General features: G+C 31.5%; 1 protein-coding gene across 1 annotated transcript; it reads right to left on the bottom strand.

The window, feature by feature from the left end:
* Window positions 1–9327: 9327 nt before the first annotated feature.
* Window positions 9328–24664, bottom strand: LOC134687745 (myb-like protein D). The gene is made up of 4 exons (XM_063548201.1): window positions 24652–24664; window positions 21719–21843; window positions 10815–11486; window positions 9328–9954 (listed from the first exon to the last, which is right to left on the bottom strand). Exons 1-4 carry the CDS (start codon window positions 24662–24664, stop codon window positions 9328–9330), a joined length of 1437 nt encoding a protein of 478 aa, XP_063404271.1.
* Window positions 24665–25130: the final 466 nt, after the last annotated feature.

The following is a 25130-nucleotide window of genomic DNA, read 5'->3' as shown; positions in this document are numbered from 1 at the left end:
TACATTCTATAACAAAGTCAAAATATGACAGTAAAAAAACAGTTTAAATGAAAAGCAACACGCTGATTATATTGTGATATGATTATGTTTCCATAACTTAACCTTCAAAATGCCTTGAAGTTAATTTGTAAAGACTTGTGGAGGAGAATTTTCAACAGTATTTCAACTTAAGAGTCTAGATTCTAAATAGACTTCATTTCCTCTTGAGCATATAACAAATATCTGTCAAAGTAATTGTCATGTTTGTTTCCTTTCTATTCATAGTATACTGAATTTTATTATATACTTAGTAGTAAATACAGATAAATTGTATGTGTAATACAATCATTGACAAGCGTGCTGTATCAGCCACCCGTGATGATATCGAGTTCAGCCCGGTTACAACTTTAGGCTTTATTACACCCTTAATCTGTATGACGTCACATCATAGATTGCAGTCACTGTTGCAAAGGCTTTATCTAATCCCTAATCTGTATGACGTCATGTCAAACCTATAATCTTTATGACGTCATTTCAAACCTCCTTATCTGTATGACGTCATGTCTCATAAAAAACATCTACTTGAGGTACATGTATTTGTAATAAAGTGTATATGATATGGCTTTTTCAATATCACACACCGGATCAACCCTCAACCAATATAATCCTTCGAGCAGAGCTCTTGGGATTATATTGGTGTCTCGGGTTGACACGGATGCGATATTGAAAAAGCCATATGATATTCTCTATATATCATAGTATCACTGTTTAAACTTTATTCATATCAGTAGTGGTGGATTTGCTTTTATGCAATATTCAAGAGTATATTCCATACGTTTAATTATTGTTGTATCACGTTAATATAACTACAACTGAAACCATCTGTATAATGTAAATTTTCTTCAGCAGTTAGTTTACTGAATTTACTTTACATTGGCTTATCATAATACAGTCTCCTAAATGTTCTCAAAGGAGTATGTTCGATAAGGTCCTAAAATGGCCCTTTTTTTAAGCGTAAATTTCAAATTCAGATTTATCAACCAATATCACGATAAATTACAGCTAATACATTGACTAGCTATGCTATAAGCCATTTTGTTGAAAATTTTACGTTTCTGTGTTTCATTATGACGTCACAAGTTGTACTCATATTGATTTTTCACGAAAAAATCAATGAAAATGGGTAAATTTCCATAGATTATTGGACAGGAAACATAGAGCGCATACGTCGACAACAAAGATCTTTTAAAATAATGTTTGTGAAGACATTTCACATGTCTAATTTGAATTTTATGCTTGTCGACGCCTGCGCTCTATGTTTCCTGGTCCTTTATTTGGTTGAAATCTAGCTGATTTTGTCAAATTTCATCAAAATCCCTTATTTTGACCTTGTTTGGATGTGAAAATCAACGTGTTAGAATTAAACTTTGACAAAAACAGTTCTGTTTAACTTTCTAACATGTCTTTAGGGCAACTTAAAACATTTATTTTCTTGTAAATATGAACTTTATAATTGGGGCCAAATATGGTTCTTACCGAACTTACTCCTTTCTTCTCTAATTGGCAAATGTTCACAAATTTCTTCTCTATGAACAGGGTTTCCGCTGGCGGTCGCCATTTTCGCAATTTGCGAAAAAATAATAATTGTGGCGATAACAAATCGTCATTTGCGAAAGAACTTGGCGAAAGGAATATTTATAACGATTTGTTTGCCTCCATCTTGTTTTTTTACTTTTTTTCGAGTTTCTCGGACTTTACCCGATCAGACAATACTCGGATTTCACCTTGACCTCATTAAGATTTGGACAGAAAATCAATAATCAGCTGATTGCATTTCATAGCTATCGACAACAAAGGACTAATTAATAAAGGTGTTGATTGTATTGTTTGAAAAAAATGATATGGTTAAATGGCTTCCGTTAAATGTCACATATATAATTTATTTACCACTTTGCGACGCAAATGTTTGAAGCTAACTTTTGACGTCTCCTCTCCTTATAAAGATAGTTTAGAAACGAAAGCTGTTGTTGTGACGAAAAATGTTAAAAAGCAAGAAAAATCTCCGATTTAAAACTTTAATTATCCTTTGACTTTAATATAGGTAATTGCGTAGGGAGTCTACTGTAAAGTCGTTTGAGTGACACACGTGTTTCAAGCATAAAATTACGTCTCAACTTTTTCATTTACGATGGTCAAGGAAAGAAAACTGTTCAAAAGGTTGGGAACAATCCCTCGAATGAGAGTAACCCTTCAATGTAATGACTACACATGAAATGAGGGATCAGCTTTTGTTTTGTTGTAAAAACCACTTCTTAGCTAGTACAAAAGGGCACATCAGTATTTTTCTATGACTATGAAGCTAATGTTTACATGAATTGTTCATTAATTTCTGTCTTATAAATGTCTTCTACGTATTTATTGAATGTATAAGTAACCACATAGATGAGTAGAACAACAATTTAATGCAATATTTGTGGGTTTTTTTTCACATTTAGCCCTTTGCATGAATTAATAATTTACACATTTTGATAAACTTGTACCTATAATAAGACATCATTGAAATCCTAAGAAATCCAAAATTTTGAATTTATGCATTACTCCAAGTAATTATATTATAATAAAATATGTGGTATTTGTACATAAACTGATTTAATATGTTTGATGATATGAACATGAGAGCATTTTTTACACAGAAAAGTCAATGAATATTAGATGAAAAAAATATACAGATAAATTTGGCATTACAAAGAGTGAACTGTACATATTTAATTATGATAAATGTTTAGTATATCATATATTTATATAGAGAACAAAAGTATTGTAAATTGTATCAAGTAATCTACCGTTATATGAAAAATTACAATGAATATATGTTGATAATTATAAGTGTTTTTTTATACAATTAAAAGTGACAGCAAGGATTACATAAACATTTTGATGATTTAATTATAGTTCATCAAACAGCAAGTTAAAATTCATAATTTTGTAGGAAGAGAAATGTGGCATGGAACCTGTGGTCTTCAAAACTCCCTTTTTACATCTATATATATAACAAGTAAATACCAGGAGTGTTCACATGCAAAGTGCACACGACTCTCCACTGATACTATGTGCATTCAGGTAGTAGAGGTGCTAAAATTTAATGTCTCCAATCATTACTAACTTTAAATGAATGGAGTCCTACCCTTCTTCCATAGCAAAATGGTTGACCAATCACCAAGGGTCTTTCTGCTTTATGAAAGTTAAAGTAACACACTTTCAAATTTCTCACCTCTGCTATCCTTAATCCAGTGTACCTATAAAGAAGAAAGCTTTGTAAAGAAGCTTTCTTCTTTACAGGTAAAACTGGATATCAAGAGTCTTGAAGCCAACTCATTTCTATTCCTACCTATGAAAAGGCAAATATGTTGGAGTGGAAACCCATTTTCCTTTGAAACCACTCCTGCACATTTGAGGTTGCATTTTTAGCAACCGCAAATGTGTCATGTTTTTCAGGGGGTTTAATTTTCATTGTATCAAACAAAGCTGATTTCGGCATATAAAATAATCATTGCACTAAATTATTGTGTTTCAATGGCTACATATATTACTTTATGATCTGCCCAATAGGAATCAAGAACATCTGTTTCAAAATTTACCCTACTATCAAAATTTAAGAAAATTAAGTCCAACAGTGTGCCATAAGATGTAGTAGCTTAAGACACAATTTGTGAACAGCAAAATGAATCTCTCATGAACTTTATAAAAGAAGTGTTCCCACTGTTTAAAACAATATTAAAGTTTCCCATTATGATTATTTTTGGATGTCTTGAATACACATCAGGAAGAAGGTCTGCAAGGAAAGAATCTTTTAGTTGTTGCAATTTGCCGTTTGGCGCTTTGTAAACAAAGACCACCTGAAAAAGACCTTTGCTGGGTGATATTATGTCTGCTATAACAAACTCTAAAGATGGAGTTGAGAAAACGACTGTATTGTGAAGAATACAATCGTTTCCATAATATAATACCAATCCATGAGGTGGTCTTGTATTAAAATTTGTTTGCTTTTGGTCTAATCGAACTGGTGGTTCAAAACCAGGTACACGAAAATCATCATTTTCATCTGTTGAAATAAGTCTTGATTCAGCAATACCAATAACATCAGCATCCAAGATGTTAGGGTCTAATTTAAGATCATTAAAAGGAGCATGCAATGACCTTGAGTTGTGAAAAAAAACTACTTTAAAATAGTTACTTGATAAGTTATACAATGGCTTAAAGCACAACTGTAGAGTTGCATTTGTCCTTAGTCTGTGTAATTCTTGTCGAACACAATCTGCTACAACTATTGCTTTTTTATTAAGATATAATATCTGTAATCAAGTTAAATATGTTACTCTGCTTAGTGCAACATAGTGAATATGTGGTATTTTCCCTTTACGTTTTGATTTTAGACTAACAACAACCTCGTGTAATGTATCTCCTTGCGATTTATGAATTGTTTTTCCGGCTGCTGGGCAAAGAGGAAACTGAATTCTTTCAAAGGTCTTATATTTATAAGTAAATGACCCTTTAATGTCAAACATTGGAGTCCATGTTTTTTCAACATCTTTTCCGTACAAGTGTTGATATTTTTTTCTATTGTTAGCACCTATTCTGGCATCTTAAAACTTAACCCATATGGTACTTGGTCTCAAAGATGTAGTTTTGCACTCAATCAATTTAAGTTCACAAGTTGAACCATTTGTAAGACCATCAGTGACTTCAATATTAGCTGTAAGATCATATTTCATCCCAATTGCTAATAATTTTGTTTTTACAGATGCTGGTAAATCCCCACAAACTGTGTCAACTGATTTAACTTTAACTTTTGGTGAGCATAATTTAGATATGTATTGCAAATTAAAATTATCCACTAAAGCATTTTCAACAAACAAATGAGTAGCATGAGTTCTGTATGTTGGATCACTGATTGAAACAGTTATTGTGCTTAAAACTGCAAAATCGTTTTCAGTCAGCTGATTTTGTCTCAACCTAGTTAGTAGTAGAGCAAATTCTAAATCATCATTTTGTCTCATTATTTCAGTAAGTTCATGAAAATAAAATAATAATTTACAGTAATTAGGGGCTTATGCTGTTAATCCTTTGCTAAGATCATTGAAAATTCAGCTGTCAAATACAGGCTGGAGTTGGAAAAGTCACCAATAGCTATGATACTCACGCCACCGAATGAACAGTTGCTTCCCTTGATTTTTTTCAGCCTTCTCTCCAGTAAAGAGAATATTTTGTTTCCAACCATTGAAATTTCATCAATCAATATCAGAGACAAATTTCTGTATTTCATTCTGAGTGTATTGAGAACATCACATGACAGTGACTGGTCAAGTCGTGTATTTGGTTGTATCTGGAAAGCATTGTGAATAGTCAGACCATTTCTATTGTAAGCTGCCTTTCCAGTAGGAGCACAAAGAAGAATTCTAATATCGTCAGGGTCCTCACCTTCAATAGAAAGTGTCTGTGTAAAGCTTGAAATATTGCTCTGACAACAAAAGATTTTCCACATCCTGCTCCACCTGTCAAAAATACATAAAATGGTTCATGTTTTTTTTAACCCATGTGACAACATGTTTGAAAAATTCCCACTGCTTTTTATTCAAGGATCTTATCAATGCAAAATAGTCACTCTCACTTATTCTGCTGGCATGATTTGTCAATTCTACTGTTCTTGCTTCTATTCCAACTTCACGGGACATATCATACAGTCTATGTTCTGTTGGTCTATCTGGATCGAAATGAACATACTGTTCTGATTCTGTTGGGCCTATTTCAGCATCTTCCATTTCTACTTGTTGTGTGGCAGGTGCTATTTGATCATTCTCATTACAATCATTTTCTGCCTCTTCTATAGCTTTCTCTAGATCTATTACTTTACCTTCATCTTGCTTGGCTTTTTTTCTAATAGTCTTGCACCAGTCAAGTACATTTTTTCAAATGGTTCATGTCCACATTGCAAATCTGAAAGTTCATTTCTCCATGGATAAAATAACATTAAGCGTTCTCTGTAGAAGTTTTCAGAGTCAGTTTTGTAATTGTATTTTACATATCTTATAACTTTGGGTGTTTTTCTTTGGTATATTCTAATACCATTCTTCAGAGTTAAGTCAATTTTTTTATTGTTTTCTTCTATAACATCTGTATTTGCCTCTTCATTTTCACTTTCAGATTCATTGTCCTGCTGTTCTGATTCATGATCTGAGGACTCTAAAGTTTAAGGATACTGCAATTCAAGTTCAGATACATAGTCTGCTAGACACCAGTTCTCCAGTTGTTTTGGTCTACGCGAGTAGCTTTTAATATCATTGTCTGATTCTATTTCAGTAGAGTCTGGGCCTAGTTTTTCTAGGGCTGATGATTGCTTTAGGAGGAAAGTTCTTTTGTGTCGTGGAGATGTGTTAATGAATACAACTTGTCTTGTAGCTTTTGTTTAAGGCATCTGTAGTGTTAAGTATGTTGCTTCTTGTGCGCTTGTTTCAACAGAATTTGAAAAGTAATTCCCAATGTGCCTTACTTGATGCTTCAAGTCTAAATTTCCCTGTCGTGCTTCTTTTGCTGCTTGGTCTAGTAATGCACTCATACCTTTTTGTGACTTACTTATGTATGAAACAATATACACTGTACATGCAAATGCATCTAAAACAAACTGTAAATCATGATTTGCTTGCCAGGCTACCAACACAGTTTTCATGTAACCATTAACACGCACTTCAGATGGTTTTTGTTTGAGAAAAACTTTTGGACCACTCAAGTTGCTTCTAACGGTCTATATCTTCAGAATTGTGAAGTGTATTAATTTCGTTTTGTATTTCTTTATATATAGCCTTGTATTTTTCTATGTCATCATTTTCTCCCAATGGTTCTAGAATTACTGTTGCTTTCATAGGTGGAAGGGGAAAACCAAAACGACAAATTGGGTGACCTTTTTTTCTGCACGTTTTTGAATGTTTATGAACTTGCAAATTGACTAAACTGTCATTTTCAAAATATAGTTGGAAAAGATAAGTACTCTGCATCAGGATCACTATAGAGGCTAATTGGTCGTTGACCTTCACCAGGAGCAAAAGTTAAACCTGAATCACCTGGCGGATTGTCGTCTGGAATGTAATCTAACAGTGTATCTGTATTTCCAACATGTGTTTCATTTTCATCTACTTCACTGAAATGATCGGAGTCATCGTCTGAATCATTTTCATCTTGGTTATCCTCTTGTTCTGTACTATTTTTTTCATTTTGTCTTTCTTCTTCATTTATTTTTGTCTTAATGTAATTTTCATCATTCGTTTGTAACACGTCATCTAAAAACATATCATATGTCATCTAGTCTATATCTTCAGAATTGTAAAGTGTATTTATTTCGTTTTGTATTTCTTTATATATAGCCTTGTATTTTTCTATGTCATCATTTTCTCCCAAAGGTTCTTAAATTACTGTTGCTTTCATAGGTGGAAGGGGAAAACCAAAACGACAAATTGGGTGACCTTTTTTTCTGCACGTTGACTAAACTGTCATTTTCTTAAAGTGAACAGGAGACATATTTATCAATAAATGCTACAACATCTTCATTTGAATCACTTCCATATACTGGTGCATTTTCAATCCAGATCAAGATATGAATATGTGGTGAACCTCTCTGTTGAAATTCAACCCTATAAAAAAAATCTGTCAATTTTCCAATAGGATCATGATCACTTTTCAACACCAAGTTGATAAACTGTTGGACACGATAATTAAAATATCTAGAGCATGTCACAGGGTCTTTTTGAACAAGTTTAGATTCCAATCCATTTCTTCCAATTCGTTGTCAGTATACTCTTTTCCATCATTTAATTTGCCAAGAATTCGTAACAAATCTTTCCAGTTAGTGTCTGCAGATGAAAGAGAGCCAAACCCCATTGGAAGACCCAAATGTCTAATCATTGCAAACAAATCTTTTTTCCTCTTTTCAAGGTATACTGGAGAGTTTCTTAAACTTCTGAAGATATAATAACCTTCATCCAATCTTACAAGATCATTTACAGTGTTAGGATTCAGTACATCTTTTGTTGTCCATTGTTTTCCTTCTGATTGACACCTTCTCAGAGCAAGATTGACCTTATCACTTATGTTTTTTAACGGAATTTTCTTTAACTTAAAAAAAATGTTTGGTACAGAATGTGCTACTCTCCTATCCATGGACCTTAGTTCCCATTTAACAATATCAGTATAGTGAACAGAAACAAACCTGTCCTTATTATCTGGCCTTTTTTTACCACAAAATATAGTTGGAAAAGATAAGTACTCTGCATCAGGATCACTATAGAGGCTAATTGGTCGTTGACCTTCACCAGGAGCAAAAGTTAAACCTGAATCACTTGGCGGATTGTCGTCTGGAATGTAATCTAAAAGTGTATCTGTATTTCCAACATGTGTTTCGTTTTCATCTACTTCACTGAAATGATCGGAGTCATCGTCTGAATCATTTTCATCTTGGTTATCCTCTTGTTCTGTACTATTTGTTTTCATTTTGTGTTTCTTCTTCATTTATTTTTGCTATTTCTGTAATCCAATTATCATTTATTTCAATCCCAGAATACTTGTACAAGTCACTTGTTCTCATTCAATAATGTAATGCACAAACGACAGCAAATGGTCTGACATTTTCACTAAAATCGCATTTTTTTAATTCAAGCTTTTTCTTCAATTTAACTGATATTGTACCTGATTTCTCTATTGTATGTGGAAGAGAATTATTGTAGGTTGAACTTCAACAGGCACATTTACAACATTGCCTTTAACTGATAACTGTCCACCTCTAGGCAACTGTCGAATCTACATAAAAGGAATTCTTAATGATAACAGTCTCTCTTCTAAAGGATACAAATTTAATTCTTTTGGTTTTTGAGGAAATCCCATTTGATTTGCTATTGCAAAACGAGTTTTTTTTGTCTTTTAATTGCATTTAGACAAGTGTGGCATATCCATTCTATTTGCTGTACAGATTTAAAATTAGTAAAGCAATGAGTCATGTTAGCAGGAGTGTTCGTTTTGACAGTTTTAGAATTTACTACAGATTCACAGAACCAAGTTTGATGATATGAAGTACATATATATGTAGGACCTTGATTTATTTTTGTTTTAAAATTTCTTATGCAAGCATCAAGGGTTATACACTGAGTTCTTTTCTTTTTTAGGTCTTTTTCGTGATCTGTAAAATCAATGTTTTTCTTTTAGTACTTTTGACTGTCTTTTCATAACATCTGTCTATATCTAGGTTTTTCTGTCTAGAAACTTTGTTTCTTCAAACGCTCATTTTCTAAATTTTCTGGATGTGACCTATATTCTTTTTTCTGTGGAAGTCTCGTTCAGACTCATGTTTTCTGTAGTCTTCATCTGTCTGGCAATTTTTTTTCTTTTCTGTTTCGTTTCTTTTGAAATCTTCATTCTTTCTCTTTGTCTTTCCATCTTTCTTATATCAGAATTATCTCTTTGAGACTTCTTACTTTCTGCTTCAGCCCTTCCGTAATTTTTATCCTTTCTAGCCTCTCTTTTAGAAGCAAGTTCTCTTTGACTTTCCATCTGTCTTTCCATCTGTCTTATCTCTTTGAGACTTCTTACTTTCTGCTTCAGCCCTTCTATAATTTCCATCCTTTCTAACTTTTCTTTTAGCAGCAAGTTCTCTTTTATTGAAATCTTTATTCTTTCTAGCCTCTCTTTTAGCAGCAAGTTCCATTTTTTGGAAATCTTCATTCTTTCTAGCCTCTCTTTTAGCATCCAGTTCTGTTTTTTTAAATCTTCATTCTTTCTAGCCTCTCTTTTAGCAGCAAAGTCTGTTTTTTTTAAATCTTCGTTCTTTCTAGCCTCTCTTTTAGAAGAAAGTTCTCTTTGTCTCTTTATCAGTCTTATATCAGAATCATCTCTCTGAGACTTTTTTGTATCTGCTTTAGTTTTTCTATATTTTTTCTGGAATATCTTTTTGCATTTAATTCTTTTTCCTTGAATTTTTTATTTTTTCTTCTATTTTGCATTTCGTTTTTCATATATACAAATTTGGTTACCTTAATATACTGGTAGGAAACTTTTTGTTTGTTTTGTGTTCCTTAGTTTCTGATCATCGAAATAATTCTTAATCTGCTTGGTCACATCTTTGTCAGTATCTTTACTACTGATACTTGCAGGTAAAATTTCAAATTGAGAGTCTAAATCAATTTGTAAACTTGTGTAAAAAGCATACAAGTAACTGAGGAGGTCATGCAAGTCAGCAAATCCAATCAAAATACTTTTGCCAGAGGAATCTAATTGATTATTCAGTGTACATTCTGAATGAGAATGAGTGTCAAAAAAATAGTATGTACGATTAAAATAATAAACTGCTGAACATGTGGCTCCAATCAATATAAGAAATTTGTTAGACTGCTTCATACAATTTTGACTTGCTTCTTGTAATGTGAGAAATCCAGTCAACTCTTGGTACTGTAAAGCTAGACCAAACAGAATATTTTGTTTGTTAATTATAAAAATCCCTTCAGGAATTTCTATTTTGACAGGAATTTCATCAAAACTTAAAATAAAAGCATATTTTTAAATAATCCCTGTGTTGTTAATTCTTGAACATGCTTCCTGTAAATTTCATCACCTTTATTCAAAATGTAATCCAGGTTCAGTGTGTTTGAATCAAAATTTGATGTAGAAAGTGACAAGAAAACTAAGCAATTACAAGTACATTGGTTTCCCCTGCTTTAATCAGCAAATTTTGTGGCATATTGGTCAAAAGTTTCAAATTTCAGAAATTTTGCATTCAAAGAATTGGAATAGTTTGATACTTCTTCTAAATTATTTTTAGATTGTTCATTTTGGTCTTGCAACAGATCAGTTTGGATATTACTATGAGAATCTTTTCTTGCATAACTATTGTTTGATTCATTTGACAGAATATCGGTTTGTATTTGACAAGTTTCTTTTGTACGGTTATTGTTATTGTTTTGATTCAATTCTTTTGCACAGTTATTGTTACTGTTTTGATTCAATTCTTTCGCACAGTTTTTGTTACTGTTTTGATTGAAATCAGATAGTTCATGTTTATTTAATTCAGATATTTCAAGTTTATTCAATTCAGATATTTCAAGTATATTCAGTTCAGATACTTCAGGTTTATTCAATTCAGATTTTTCAAGTATATTCAGTTCAGATATTTCAAGTGTTTTCAATTCAGATTTTTCAAGTAGGTTCAAGTTACTGTTATTTGCATTAGAGTGGAGGTCAGAATTCCCCATATTATTTGAGTTACTGTTGTTTATATTTGTGTGGAGGTCAGTATCCCCCATGTTATTTGAGTTACTGTTGTTGAGGGTGTCAGTATCACCTATGTCAAGGTCGAACTCTGTACTGTAAATGGGTCCAGTATCCCCAGTCAAGTCCGTCAGTCTCTGTTTCCTTTGGTTTTTCACACCACGATTAGCCTCCTCCAATTGTTTCTTCTTGTCATCTTTAAACATCTAAAAATACATATGCAACCAATGTACAATAACGAGGACAAAATGTTATAAATGCATAGTATGATAAAAGAAAGGCTAGATGAACAATTACATAATGAGAGCTAATATGATTGGGGTAGACATAGTACCTATATATATATCATGAATATAATATGTGTTTTCTGTCATAGAGGGTTCACTTGTTCAGACATATGTATAGCTATATCTATATATGTATCTAGAATATATTTATGCTTCATGTATTTGAATAAAATAATATATCAAAGTGCAATTATAGTTGCTAAAGATGAAGCCTTTGGTTAAATAAGGAACAAATTATGTTATGCCCTTTTTATCATGATTAATATTATGTCGTGGTTTTTTTTTTTGCATGTACAAAAAATGACCATTTAAGAAATTGGTATTGCTGGTGCATTTAACAGTATTGCCAAAAATAACCATAATTATTATGTATTATAACAGACTTTCTAGATTAAGTAAACAGATTTTCAATTAAATAAGGTGATAACATTAACGCGGTAATGTCAATAAAGAGTAAAATTTAAGTTAAACCTTTAACAATACTTCCTTCATATGTATGTGTACAGAAGTTTGAACTTTGACATTTGAAATAAGTCAATACAAATTGGTGTTCAAAACAGTTTTGTGCTTGTAAATTAATTCAATCTAACGTTACACAGAAAATAAGATAGAAGATCTATCACTGATGTTGTCACCTAATTAAATTGAATCTCTGTTAACTTAATTTAGAAAGTAACAAGAATGTGTTCAAAGTACACGGATGCCGCATCCGCACTAACATTTTCTTTGATAAATTGTTTCTCTTATGAATTGTTTTACATGGTCATTTCAGGGCCTTTTATAGCTGACTATGTGGTATGGGCTTTGCTCATTGTTGAAGGCTGTATGGTGACTTATAGTTGTAAATTTCTGTGTCATTTTGGTCTATTATGGAGAGCTGTCTCATTGGCAATCATACCACATCTTCTTTTTTATATTAACGTTAAAAAATTTCAAAAATGCTAATAATTTCAAAGTCACTGGACCATGACGTAGGGGACAGGGCTTCAAAATAGTCATCAAACTGATATGTAATGACAGTATAGCAAATTCATACAAAATATCATTGAATTTGATCTAACACATGTAGCTCTTTTCAAACTAACTTAAGTAGAAAACTTAACATTGTAAATTGCTATTTCATTTAAAGTCACTGGCACCAAAAGATATTAACTGGTGATAGCAATGCATTTTTGTACACAATATCATTGATCTATCAATAGTAGATCCTATTGAACAAACTTTTTAAGAAAAATACCAAACAGAGAACATGCACCTTTTTTTGTTGGGGAGGAGAAGTGGGGTCTTTGCATAGTCAGATAATCTCTAGTATGCATGTGCAGTTCTTCTCATAAAAGCTATATCTGTTTCATTTAACATAAAAATCAGGGGGCAGGGAAATAAAATTTGAATATTATGGGGACGAAGTCCCCTATTACAGAAGAAAAATCAATAATGAAACAAATTAAAAAAATGATCGGGAAAATTTCCCGAATGTTTTGATTCTGCTAATGAACTCAAAAAAATTTCAGACTTTCAATAAAATATATATATTTATGAGTTTAGTAAAATATAGGAAGGAATTCAATACCAATTCCTTTTTAATAATTGTTTGGTATGAAAAAATCGTAACCTGATAACAGCGTTTCTTTGTTTACATTGAATATGACGTCATAACTTAAATAACTTCACAACTAAATCCCTAACAACAGAAACAAAATCAGAAACGTTACAGTATTTCCGTTGTTTCTTTTTTATCATGTTTGAATTACAGCCTTCATCCCCATTCACGGGTAATGTCTGCCGCATATTAAATCTGGAAACAGTATATCTAACGGGAAACAAATATGATCAGTTTTTCACTATAAAATTGATAAAATCTTAGACTTTACAAGATTTTGCAAGATACATTGATTTTCGAAAACGTCTGACTGAAAAACTATCGGAACTGCTAAATAAATTAACCACACAATTCCAAATATTCAACAAATACGTGTTTTATGTAAAGTAAGTATATTTTGTCATGTAATATAATTAATTTAGGTGGCATTCTATTAATAATAAAGGATACAAAGTGAAGACCTCCTTTTCCCCCCTCCAAAGACCTAAAATTCTTACCTTTTGATCATGACTCAAAGAAACCTAAACCTATATGTCCTGAATGAATACAGATTTTGATATAGTCAGTTTTAATGAGAAAATTGATACAATTTGAGTTATCTTTCTTTGTATTCAGAGGTGCTCTTACCGGAGTAGGCTTACACATACGGTAAACGGTGCAAATTGTGCTCGTATGATAAATTGATTAAAGATTCAGATTCAATATTTTATTAAAGTCTCACTACTTGCAATACATAAATATACAGTACATACAGAGTATATACACAACATACAGAGTATATACACAATATAAAACAGACAATACACAAATATAGAATACAAGTAACATTCTATTAAGAATTATGAGAGACTGTCAAACAATTTCTATATAAAACTAGTTAAAATATATATGATTATTAAAATAATTTCATTTTAAGAATATAAAAAGGTATTTCTTCTACTTAAAATATCAAATATGAAAGGCCGTATGACCAAATTTCTGTTTACAAATATCTGGCCGGGTGGGCACTGGGTATATCATACTAAAGGAAAGTATAATAGTCCCAGCAAATATTAATTAGTGAGGATTGTTGACCCATCAGGTAATCCAATTACATGCAACAACAAATTATGACACCTGTTGTGACTGTTGATTAGCATAGGGTCTTAAACTTGTCATTATATGTCCCCACGTAAAATTAAACATTCATTTGAATGGACCAGAAAAAAATAAAATCGGAAACCAATAATTGTGTCAGTTATATTTTGTGAAAATCAGGATTTTGACCTGATTTATGATCCCGATATCGGGATTCGGGTAGAGGTATGAAAATCAGGATGATACCACGAAAAATCGGGATAGTTGGCAAGTCAATTATCAATTATTGCACTTTACTAAAAATTGGGATGATCAGTTTTCTGAAAAAGTGACAAAACATGCAATCTATTGTTTAGCTTAGGAATAATCAACGTATAGAGGATTTGTGATCATTTGTTCCCAACCTGTTCATCGTTATCTAGCTTTTTTCATTCTAAATTTTTAGAATGCTAGCTAATCAAATTTTTCATTAACTATGTTGATCATATTCATCTATATTATATGAAAATACGGTGTCATCCTGGTTTGCCCACTTTTAATTACATGTATATGTAAACATAGAGGGAATTGTTGTTTTAACAATTATAGTTTCTTTCTGAATTGTAGTCATATTTTTTACCTTTTATTTTACCTGTAAATTTTTAAAAGAATATTATATTCTGCCATTAAATCAAGGAAAATGTGCAAAACTTTTCTATATTTGATATATTTTTGGCAGGAAAGTGCAAATGCATTTTTATTTATAAAAAAAATCGGAAATAATGTGCCCTTTAAATGAATTATTATTCTAATTGATCAACAGTCAAATAGTTTAAATTATTGGTACATTCTGAAAAATAAGTAAAAAGTAAAAGAATGAAACTAAAAATTTATTAGAATAAATCTCATTTGAATATCTGTGACTTTATTCAACTTATTTTTTTTTAATTTTAATAAAACACATTGTTCTGAAATTTAATATAAAACTATCCAATTAATTCTAACAACTAGAATATAAATGCAACTGTTCAGTAGCCAAACTATTAATATGACACAATTTGAACAGTAATCTGCTTCCAAGCTAGCATTTTCTTAAGAAAAAACAATAAAACATCTTAGACAACAGACTCCAACAACTGAAAGACCAATACCAACACAGACTCATCAACGTGGTAGATTACTCTGACGCAGCCGATGATTCCATTCTCTCCATTTGAACTGAACAATGGAGTGAACTATTGTAAATTGTGACTTTGTAAATATAATGTTTTGTGACCTTTGATGTGTATATAAAAGATTGTATTTCTCCTCATTTTTCACATTTCCTTATGCAATGCGTTTATAAAAATGATAATATTTATTAAACTATATGTTTGCAATAAAAGAGATCTTGTATTTATGTATTTATATTATGAGAATCATTCAGAAACTAATGAACTATATAGTATAAAATTGAGAATGGAAATGTGGAATGTATAAAGACACTTTTGTAACTGAATATAATTTTTTTTTATTTGTTGTGTACAAATATTTGATTTCTTTAATAATTTTTTATACAAAAAAAACCAACTGAATATATAGAAAACACTTACAAACTATATCCCAAAGTTGGAACAGACTATACAATTGTATGCTCATAAAACCTTTTGTCTTTTTTGTTTTCTTTACTAATAGTTAGAACATACTCACCCCTTCTCGTCCAATGAAAAGTCAGTTTTTTGCCCTCTAATTTTCATAGTACATGGTTTTCCATGCACTATGAAATGCTATACATGAATGACTTTTCATTGTCAGTTAATGATGAAAGTGAACTCGTTGCACTAACGAAGTGTTCAATCCCCTAAGGCATTTTCCTTGGGAAAATAGCCTACTGATTAAAGATGAAAGAGCAAAGATTAAAATTTAAAAAAAAAAAATTTTGCAAAATTTCATGCATTTTCTAAGGAACACATATATAGAATACACAAAACCAAAAAAAATTGGTAAGGATACATAAAATGATATTTATTTAATTCATATACCTTACATTTGAGGGAATTATTTTCTTTTTTTTTCAAAATAACACAATGCCCGACTGCTGATATATAAAGCAAAGGATTGTTTTCGGAGAAACACAATACATTTAAATTTATCAATAAAAAGTAAGCATTTAATGTTGAATGGTCTGAATTCAAATATTCATAAATAGAGTTACATATTTATAAAAAAAATCAAATTTCAAAACGGGGATTTTCAAAGCATTGTGTTGCTTTTTAAAATTAAAAAAATCTAAAGATATACAAGTATTAAATTTTACCTGAAGCAGAAGAAAACAATTTATCCTTCATAAACTATGTCAGTGCTATTTCATTTCATCCATTGAAATGATTATTACCTATGTTTTATATTTAGTTCATTATAAAAAGTGAAGTCTTATTTAGGTTTGAATATTACAATGGGAAAGGATAGTTTTGTAAGGTCACTCGAAAGTGTGAATATGTTCTAAATTGGTCAGTAACCTATAAATAATTGGTAGAATTAAAAGTTAGCAAACCAGGAGTAAACCGAAAATACAAAGCAGTTTGTGTGTCCCCATTATAGTTAAAATTTCACCTGTAAATCAAAGAAGATGTGTAATTATATGGCTTCACTTGACAGCTTCGGTGTCAAACATACTGGTAATCAACAATGTTTACCTCTTGCTAACTGCCGTTGTGTATCATGTGTATTAAAAACTTTTGTGTGTTGAAAAAATGGTTACTTCCCTTTGATTTGTCCTGTTTTTTTAAGTTATTTTTCTCTAAAAATGTAAATTGTAAAAAGAAAATAAATTAATTATTTTTTAATCAAATAATCATAAAAGGATGGTAATTAAATGAATTTAAATGTTTTGGGATAAATAAAAAAACATAAATTTATAAATTATTTTAGGAATCTTGACCTCTTTTCAAGGATTAAATTGAAAATTATATGCAAAATCTGATTAAATTTTAATTTTTGAGAATCTTTATTGAATTTTCACCCATATGGGTTGAAGGCATAAATCAACATAATGATTTTACAATACATCATACAGAAAAAAGAAAAAAAAAAGAACAAAACATTTATGTACATATATTTATGAGTTATATTCTTCAAGAGCATAGCCTTGACATTCAGATTTATTAAAAAAAAATCCTTTTACAATATTGTTATATTCATCTAAATATAACAAAATATTTTACACTAATAAAAATTAATGAAGTGATATCATTCAAATAGAAAGGCAACAAGGGTACTATAAACATGATAAACATTACATTCTGATGGAAATTTGAAAACAAATCACTTTAAAAGACAATATCTACATCATACGGTATACATTTACGACAAAATTTATCTTGATAAAAACCCTCCTGATCTGAGTCCTAAACTCCTGACCAAAATTTCCCAATCTCCTGATCTGAGTTGCACAGTCCATCACATGTATGATTTTCTTGTAAAGTAATATTTTTATATTTAGTATAATATTTTTTTAAATATCAATTCAGAACCAATACTTTATATTGGATTTATCCTATGAATTGATAACAAGGGACACAATTATATGTATTTATAAAATATTTCCCTAAACTTGCAATAAAATATCAAATGTAGCATATATTCTTTGTTTTATTTTTTATGAGAAAAAAACGTCTTTTAATAGTAAATTGATATTTTGAACAATATAAATTAATTCTAAGATCCTGTGTTGTTGATAAATCTAGCTTTCAAAATTTCTGTTATTCTAGTAAAGTTTTAAACAATGATATGAGTCACACACAGTGGCGGATCCAGGGGAAGGTTCCAGGGATTGTGAAAGGGGACACAGTCTGTATAAAAAAAAATTGGAATTCGAATTTGACATTCAAACTGCAGAATCTGTTGAACAAGAAACCAAAATACTTACATTATTGCTGTTTACATTTTATCTCTATCTATAATAATATTTAAGATACTTACAATTTTCTAAACTTGACCCTTTAGATACAGAGGAAAATATTTTGTAAAAATTTACAAAAATTTACCAAATTAGTGAAAATTGTTAAAAACTGACTATAATGGACAATAACTCCTTAAGAAGTCAACTGATTATTTTGGTCATGTTGACTTATTTTTAGATCTTACTTTGCTGAATATTATTGTTGTTACAGTTTATCTCTATCTATAATAATATTCAAGATAATAACCAAAAACGGCAAAATTTCTTTGAAAATTACCAATTTTGGGACAGCAACCCAACAAACAGTTGACCAATTCATCTGAAAATTTCAGGGCAGATAGATATTGACTTGATAAACAATATAATCCCATGTCAGATTTGCTCTAAATGCCTTGGTTACAGAGTTATAAGCCAAAATCTACAATTTACCCCTATGTTCTATTTTTAGCAATGACGGCCATCTTGATTGGTTGGCTTGGTCACAGCACACATTTTTTTAAACAATATACCCTAATGATGATTGTAGCTAAGTTTGGTTAAATTTGACCCAATAGTTTCAGAGGAGAAGATTTTTGTAAAAGATTACAAAAAATCTACGAAAAGTTTGTAAAAAATTACTATGAAGGGCAATAACTCCTTCAGAGGTCAACTGACCATTTTGGTCATGTTGACTTATTTGTAGATCTTACTTTGCTGAACATTATTGCTGTTTACTGTTTATCTCTATCTATAATAATATTCAAGATAATAACCAAAAACGGCAAAATTTCTTTAAAAATTACCAATTTTGGGGCAGCAACCCAACAATCAGTTGACCAATTCATCTGAAAATTTCAGGGCAGATAGATATTGACTTGATAAACAATATAATCCCTGTCAGATTTGCTCTAAATGCCTTGGTTACAGAGTTAAAAGCCAAAATCTACAATTTACCCCTATGTTCTATTTTTAGCAATGACGGCCATCTTGATTGGTTGGCTTGGTCACAGCACACATTTTTTTAAACAATATACCCTAATGATGATTGTAGCTAAGTTTGGTTAAATTTGACCCAATAGTTTCAGAGGAGAAGATTTTTGTAAAAGATTACAAAAATCTACGAAAAATTTGTAAAAATGACTATGAAGGGCAATAACTCCTTAAGAGGTCAACTGACCATTTTGGTCATGTTGACTTATTTGTAGGTCTTACTTTGCTGAACATTATTGCTGTTTACTGTTTATCTCTATCTATAATAATATTCAAGATAATAACCAAAAACGGCAAAATTTCCTTAAAGTTACCAATTCAGGGGCAGCAACCCAACAATCAGTTGTCTGATTCATCTGAAAATTTCCAGGCAGATAGATCTTGACCTGATAAACACTTTTACCCCATGTCAGATTTGCTCTTAATGCTTTGGTTTCAGAGTTATAAGCCAAAATCTACATTTTACCCCTATGTTCTATTTTTAGCCATGGCGGCCATCTTGGTTAGGTTGACCGGGTCACCGGACATATTTTTTAAACTAGATACCCTAGTGATGATTGTGACCAAGTTTGGTTAAATTTTGCCCTGTAGGTTCAGAGGAGAAGATTTTTGTAAAAGTTAACGACGACGGACGACGGACGACAAGTGATGAGAAAAGCTCACTTGGCTCTTCGGGACAGTTGAGCTAAAATAAATCAATGGGAGCTTACAACAATAGATATAAACCTTTCACCAAAATGTCAGGAACACAGATCAAACGTTTATGAGTTTTTGTCCGAAAACTTGAAAATCTCCCTTTTTGTATTGAATAAATTACTCGAAAATTTATAAAAATCGAAAGGGAGCTCATGTCAATATATATATTAACAATTCACCAAAGTTTAAGGCAAATTGGTTGAAGCGTTTTTGAGTTAATGTCCGACATGTTGACAACGGACGGACAGACGGACGGATGGATGGTATACCATAAACGGGCGTGTAAAAACAATCTTACTACACTGCCAGATTGAATGATACGTTTTGACAGAATAATAAAATTCCAACTGAAATTTTGGAAAATTATATAAAAAAAAGAAATTTAACTGGAAGCATAAAAATAAGCCAAAGTTCTTGAATAACGTTTCATCTTGAAGTTCGTAATGATATAAACTGTGGTTATCTTTTGCCTTTCATGGTTGTCGAGACGCATGTCCGAAAAATAATTTAAATAATACCTAAGGCTTTTAAATGGTATAGTATTTATACTTGAATTGGGTTTTTTTTCTACTTTATATCTTCATAAGCAAGATGATCCAGTGAATTTAGGTGACCAACATATATGACAGGAAATGGGCATCTATCATGATTCTTTATATTATTCATCATACTTCCTACCGAGTCATATTTGGATTATCGCTCTGCAATAGTCCCGATTGATTTCGAGCCGCGTTTCCATTCCTTTTAAATATACAATTCCTTGAACCTATGAATCAAGTCAAAACAAACTTTAGTAGGATGATTGGACAGCTAAAGTCTTCTATATACCTTATTTTCTTTCCATACCACCACTTTTATCAAAAGACAACTGAAACACAAATGTATATATGCTTGCTGCTTGTATATAGAAAACAAAAAATATAGCTAGCGTATAAAACATTTATTTCAAATTAAACGAAAATAATACTCAACACCAAACTTGCCCATTAATAAGTCAGAAAACTAATTGCTTAGACACTTTTAACCTGTTTTCAATAGAATCTGCCACAAAGCCCACATAGCCATCTTTGCTAGAATCGCTTTTCCATATACCATGGCGCTTCAATCACCATTCATTAACGTCAGAATTAGCCGCCGAAGTGGCATCACCAGACCTCAAAGAGTGCAAACATAGATTTAACTCCGTTGCAACTAATTTCAATCTCTTCAGTATGCATTCTCTAGCTGTGCTATAACTGATCGGTTTATTAACCTGAACTAAACCAGATTTCTTCTAAGTTTGTACTATGGACGAAACAAATACTAATTTGAAAAAATATCTAAATGCGCCATACAAATATACTTTAATAACATGTCAAATGGACGAGCCATTCATTGAACTTTTGAAACTAAAATTCATCTCCGGCTCTATATTGATCGGTTTTCCTCTTTTAAACTTTACAATTAAATATTTATCTTAAAAAATAATGTCGTTACACTTCAGATTACTCAACTCATTAAATCTAGGAAAAGCACTATAACTCAGTAAAATCATAGCAATATCCCTAACTACTGTTAACTCATTCGACCCTAGAAACATAGAACATAAACTTATCAAATTATCATTGGACACAGGATCTTTCTTTACAACTGGAGCTTCAGCAGGACGTTAGGCCGATTCAACTAAATTTGTTTTACAATAGCATTCGCTGTAGGATCTAACAGACCTGACATGTCATAAGCCCATTTAATAGAATAAAAAAAAACATTGATTGTACTGTATGTAGCACCTGAATCAAGCAAATGAACTACATATAAATAAACATGAATAGGCGATGCTGGCAAATAGGTCAATTTATGTTCATGCGAAAATGTTGTCCATTTTTTAAAAGCATTACCATATTTTCTAACAGTACTGTCACTTCTGGCATCAAGGAGTCTCGACGAAAAACTATCCACCAAATCATGTAAAGGATGATCCTCTCCGATACCATTATCCTCCACGGCTTCTGTAGTAAACTGGTCAAGCTTTGACCCTGTACAAAACACAAAATAAAATCAATAAAATCTGATCTTTAAACATGTAAAATGCCATCAAAGAAAAAATGCATATATTTCCCAAATTTACCATTATTTCCCCTTCCGGAAACAACAGGACTAATGTTCATTATATGATGTTTGTCTGCTATGAAATGTTTCAAATTTCCGAAACTATCATATAACATCAACCAATAAGGTGAAGAATTTCCAGAATGGAACCACCCGAGAACAATTTGCCTCTTCACTTCACAATTTTCTTATAACCTTACAAACTGCAATTTTCTTATAACCTTACAAACAGCATTTGTGAAAACGCATCAATTGCCTCTGTATTCTTACACCTCCACTTATAATTGAATATTGAACATTTAGCGTTAAAATTTGTAGCAAATCTGTCTATAGTATGTCTACACCATAACTAATCTAACGTTTGAAATACAGATTGCTTAATATCCCACATGTCCCGGTCGTCACGATCTGAATATCTACTCAGACCATAGGGAATTTTATTTTTGTTTTCTTGGAATCCAATGTGGTTTAGTTTTTATATTGTACTCAGAACATAAATAATTAACAGATTAAGCTCACAAGCAATATTTTAAAGTTCCGATTTTTTGCTACCATTTCAAACTGTACTAGTTACATTCTTATTATATATATTCATAATAACAACGGTTTTTTAAACATCTTGACGAGCTTTTCACTGTTTTGCATACTGCTTCAAACTTAAGCCATGTTGACCTCTTACCATTTTCCAATACTGTCCAAATTACCTACTGGAGTATTCTAACTGTTACCTGGTAATATTAGAGCCACTCAGTCAGAGTTTCTAACGAGTCACAGACCGAATCTGCACATATGACATCGGTCAATGGACAGAAAGTCACAGGACATAAAGTCACAAATTTTTTTTGGACAATTGTTTAAATATATTTTGAAATATTTTCTTTTATTGCATATATTCATTTTTAAGTTAAGGAAATTGCTCATAAACCTTGATAAATAAAAATGTATTAAATTTTAATCATGCAAAGGATATATATTTATTGGCAAAAAGAAGTTCATTTAAGCACCAAGCCACTTTAAAATGTTGTTTTCACTACAATTATTTGATCATTATTGATATTTATTGAATAAATTTCAATTACAAAGTTGCTTCATATATATATAAAACTTTAAGAAAAATCAAAATAATTTTTTTTCAAGATAAGTGTTTTCTTGTTAAAGAAAATAAGCTCAAAACTGAATTGCGACTTTTTGTCCGTGACTTTTTGTCCTGTGACTTTCTGTCCTACATTCATGACATCTACAACGGGTACATTATAGCCCCCAAAACCTACTTCTGAGACATCAGTGAACGCCACAAAATCACATACATCTGACTCATGCAGACGATTACCTTTCTCATTTAACTATATTACTGAAGTCAACCAGTATCTGAGCTCCTCCAACTTGCCCTTAACAGTATACAGTTATACAGTACTCTAGTTCTAAGCCTAACCAAATTACCGAACACAGCTTGCATTGATATAATGTGGCCAACATTTCCAGCAACAAACTTTGCACTGTGAAAAATTTTACCTTTTCCCGACAACAAAAAGTATTTTACCGATAACATCAACCAATCTTTGAGTTTCTATATGTGCACTATATACTCAATATCACAAACCAAACCTATCCAGGTCATATTTTGTTGTGGATACCAAACATTAAGCTAGTTCTTTCAGCTGATTGAAATTGTTTCCACCTCCAAGCCCATCATCAAGACACATTATTATCTTCAAACCCTGATTTCTCCAGTATTTTTTCACGTCGTAAATTTTTTTTGTTAAAAATATGACCTGCACTGGCACACCAAAAGGAACAACATTAAATACAAAGTACTTTGTTATATATTTGAAAACCCAACTGAAACCTTAATAAGTTTTAACCTTTAATATTTCCAGATGGTGATATGCACTCTTTAAAAGGTCATATCTAAACAAAAACCAAATCTTTTTTCAAACAATTTTCTTGCCACTGAACCCTCTTCAAATTTAAACCTAAACTGGTGTATACATTCAATGATATTCCTATGTTCTGGTCCTCCAGATCAAATGAGTATTTGGACCATACATGTATTGGTCATGACCGTATGGGAATATACTCATATGGTCCAACCGTACATGTATGGTCAGGGTAATTAACAAGTTTACAGTTCATACTTATCTCTTCATCGGGTATGACCCTTCAAAATGTCAAGTCAATAAACAGCTTATATCAAAGGTCATTTTATTATTTTATAATGATAAAAAGATTATTTGAATAGAATTAAGCAGTTTCACGCATTTAGTTTTACTTTATCACTTAAAATATACATGCTTGTGCCCATATCTCTCCATTTTTGTATTGATTTTTCAATTTACCTACATAGCTGTGATTTAACTTGTAGTTACCGTTATCTGGCTAGACACCTGTTTGATACTTTCACACTTAAGTAAACAAATACTGTTGTCAGGTCATTAAAGATTGCATATTTTGGCTTGCCGCACTTTTGCGCCTATCCCATGTCAGGCGCCTCTGGCCTTTGTTGGTCTTATATGATTTTTAATTTTAGTTTCTTGTGTATAATTTGGAGTTTATGACGTCCATTATCACTGAACTAGTATAAATATTTGTTTAGGGGCAAGCTGATGGACGCCTCCAGGTGAGGGAGTTACTCGCTGCATTGAAGGACAATTGGTGACCTTCTGCATGCTGTTGTCTGTTCTATGGTCGGGTTGTTGTCTCTTTGACACATTCCCCATTCCCAATCTCAATTTTACCATCATCATTCATGACATCTTTTAAAGACTTTTCAGTTAGCCATGGTTAGGTGATTCGTATTCACCTGAAAACTATTATCATGCAATAAATCTGAGCAAATGCTACTTAATCTAATAACATGAAATAAATTAGTACTTAACTTTCATTTTCTCTCTGGACATTCAAATTTCCAGTGACAAGGCTTGAAGCAGTTATAGCAATCTCAGGGCATACAACTTGCTTTGCTTGTAACTCTAGATCTGATCTCTCCTTACGTTGATGATCAAATTCCTTGTAGTTTTATTGAAAACGTCCCTTCCAATAAATCGTTCTGTGATTTTCTAATTTCTTCCCCGACAATCCGCTTAACACTATTCTCAATGTCCTGATCCATCATGGCACTCAGAAGAATTTGATGTTCACTCAAGTAAAGCAGAGCTAGATATTACCATATATGCACCTATCATCTAACACAATATTTTTTCTGTCCAAAAAATTC

The sequence above is a fragment of the Mytilus trossulus genome, chromosome 10 (genome assembly GCF_036588685.1).
Source record: "Mytilus trossulus isolate FHL-02 chromosome 10, PNRI_Mtr1.1.1.hap1, whole genome shotgun sequence".
Classification (NCBI taxonomy): domain Eukaryota; kingdom Metazoa; phylum Mollusca; class Bivalvia; order Mytilida; family Mytilidae; genus Mytilus; species Mytilus trossulus.
The sequence above is the reverse complement of the archived record's forward strand: the minus strand, read 5'-3'. Positions and strand labels throughout refer to the sequence as shown.

Bases quoted from the DNA above. Each gene is read 5' to 3' on its own strand.
- LOC134687745 (XM_063548201.1), bottom strand. The intron at 11,487-21,718 runs GTTAGAAAATAT...ATGTATTTTTAG, and splicing joins ATGCCAGAAGTGACAGTACT to ATGTTTAAAGATGACAAGAA. The intron at 9,955-10,814 runs GTATCAAACTAT...AAGATATTCCAG, and splicing joins CTAAAAATAATTTAGAAGAA to AAAAAATATAGAAAAACTAA.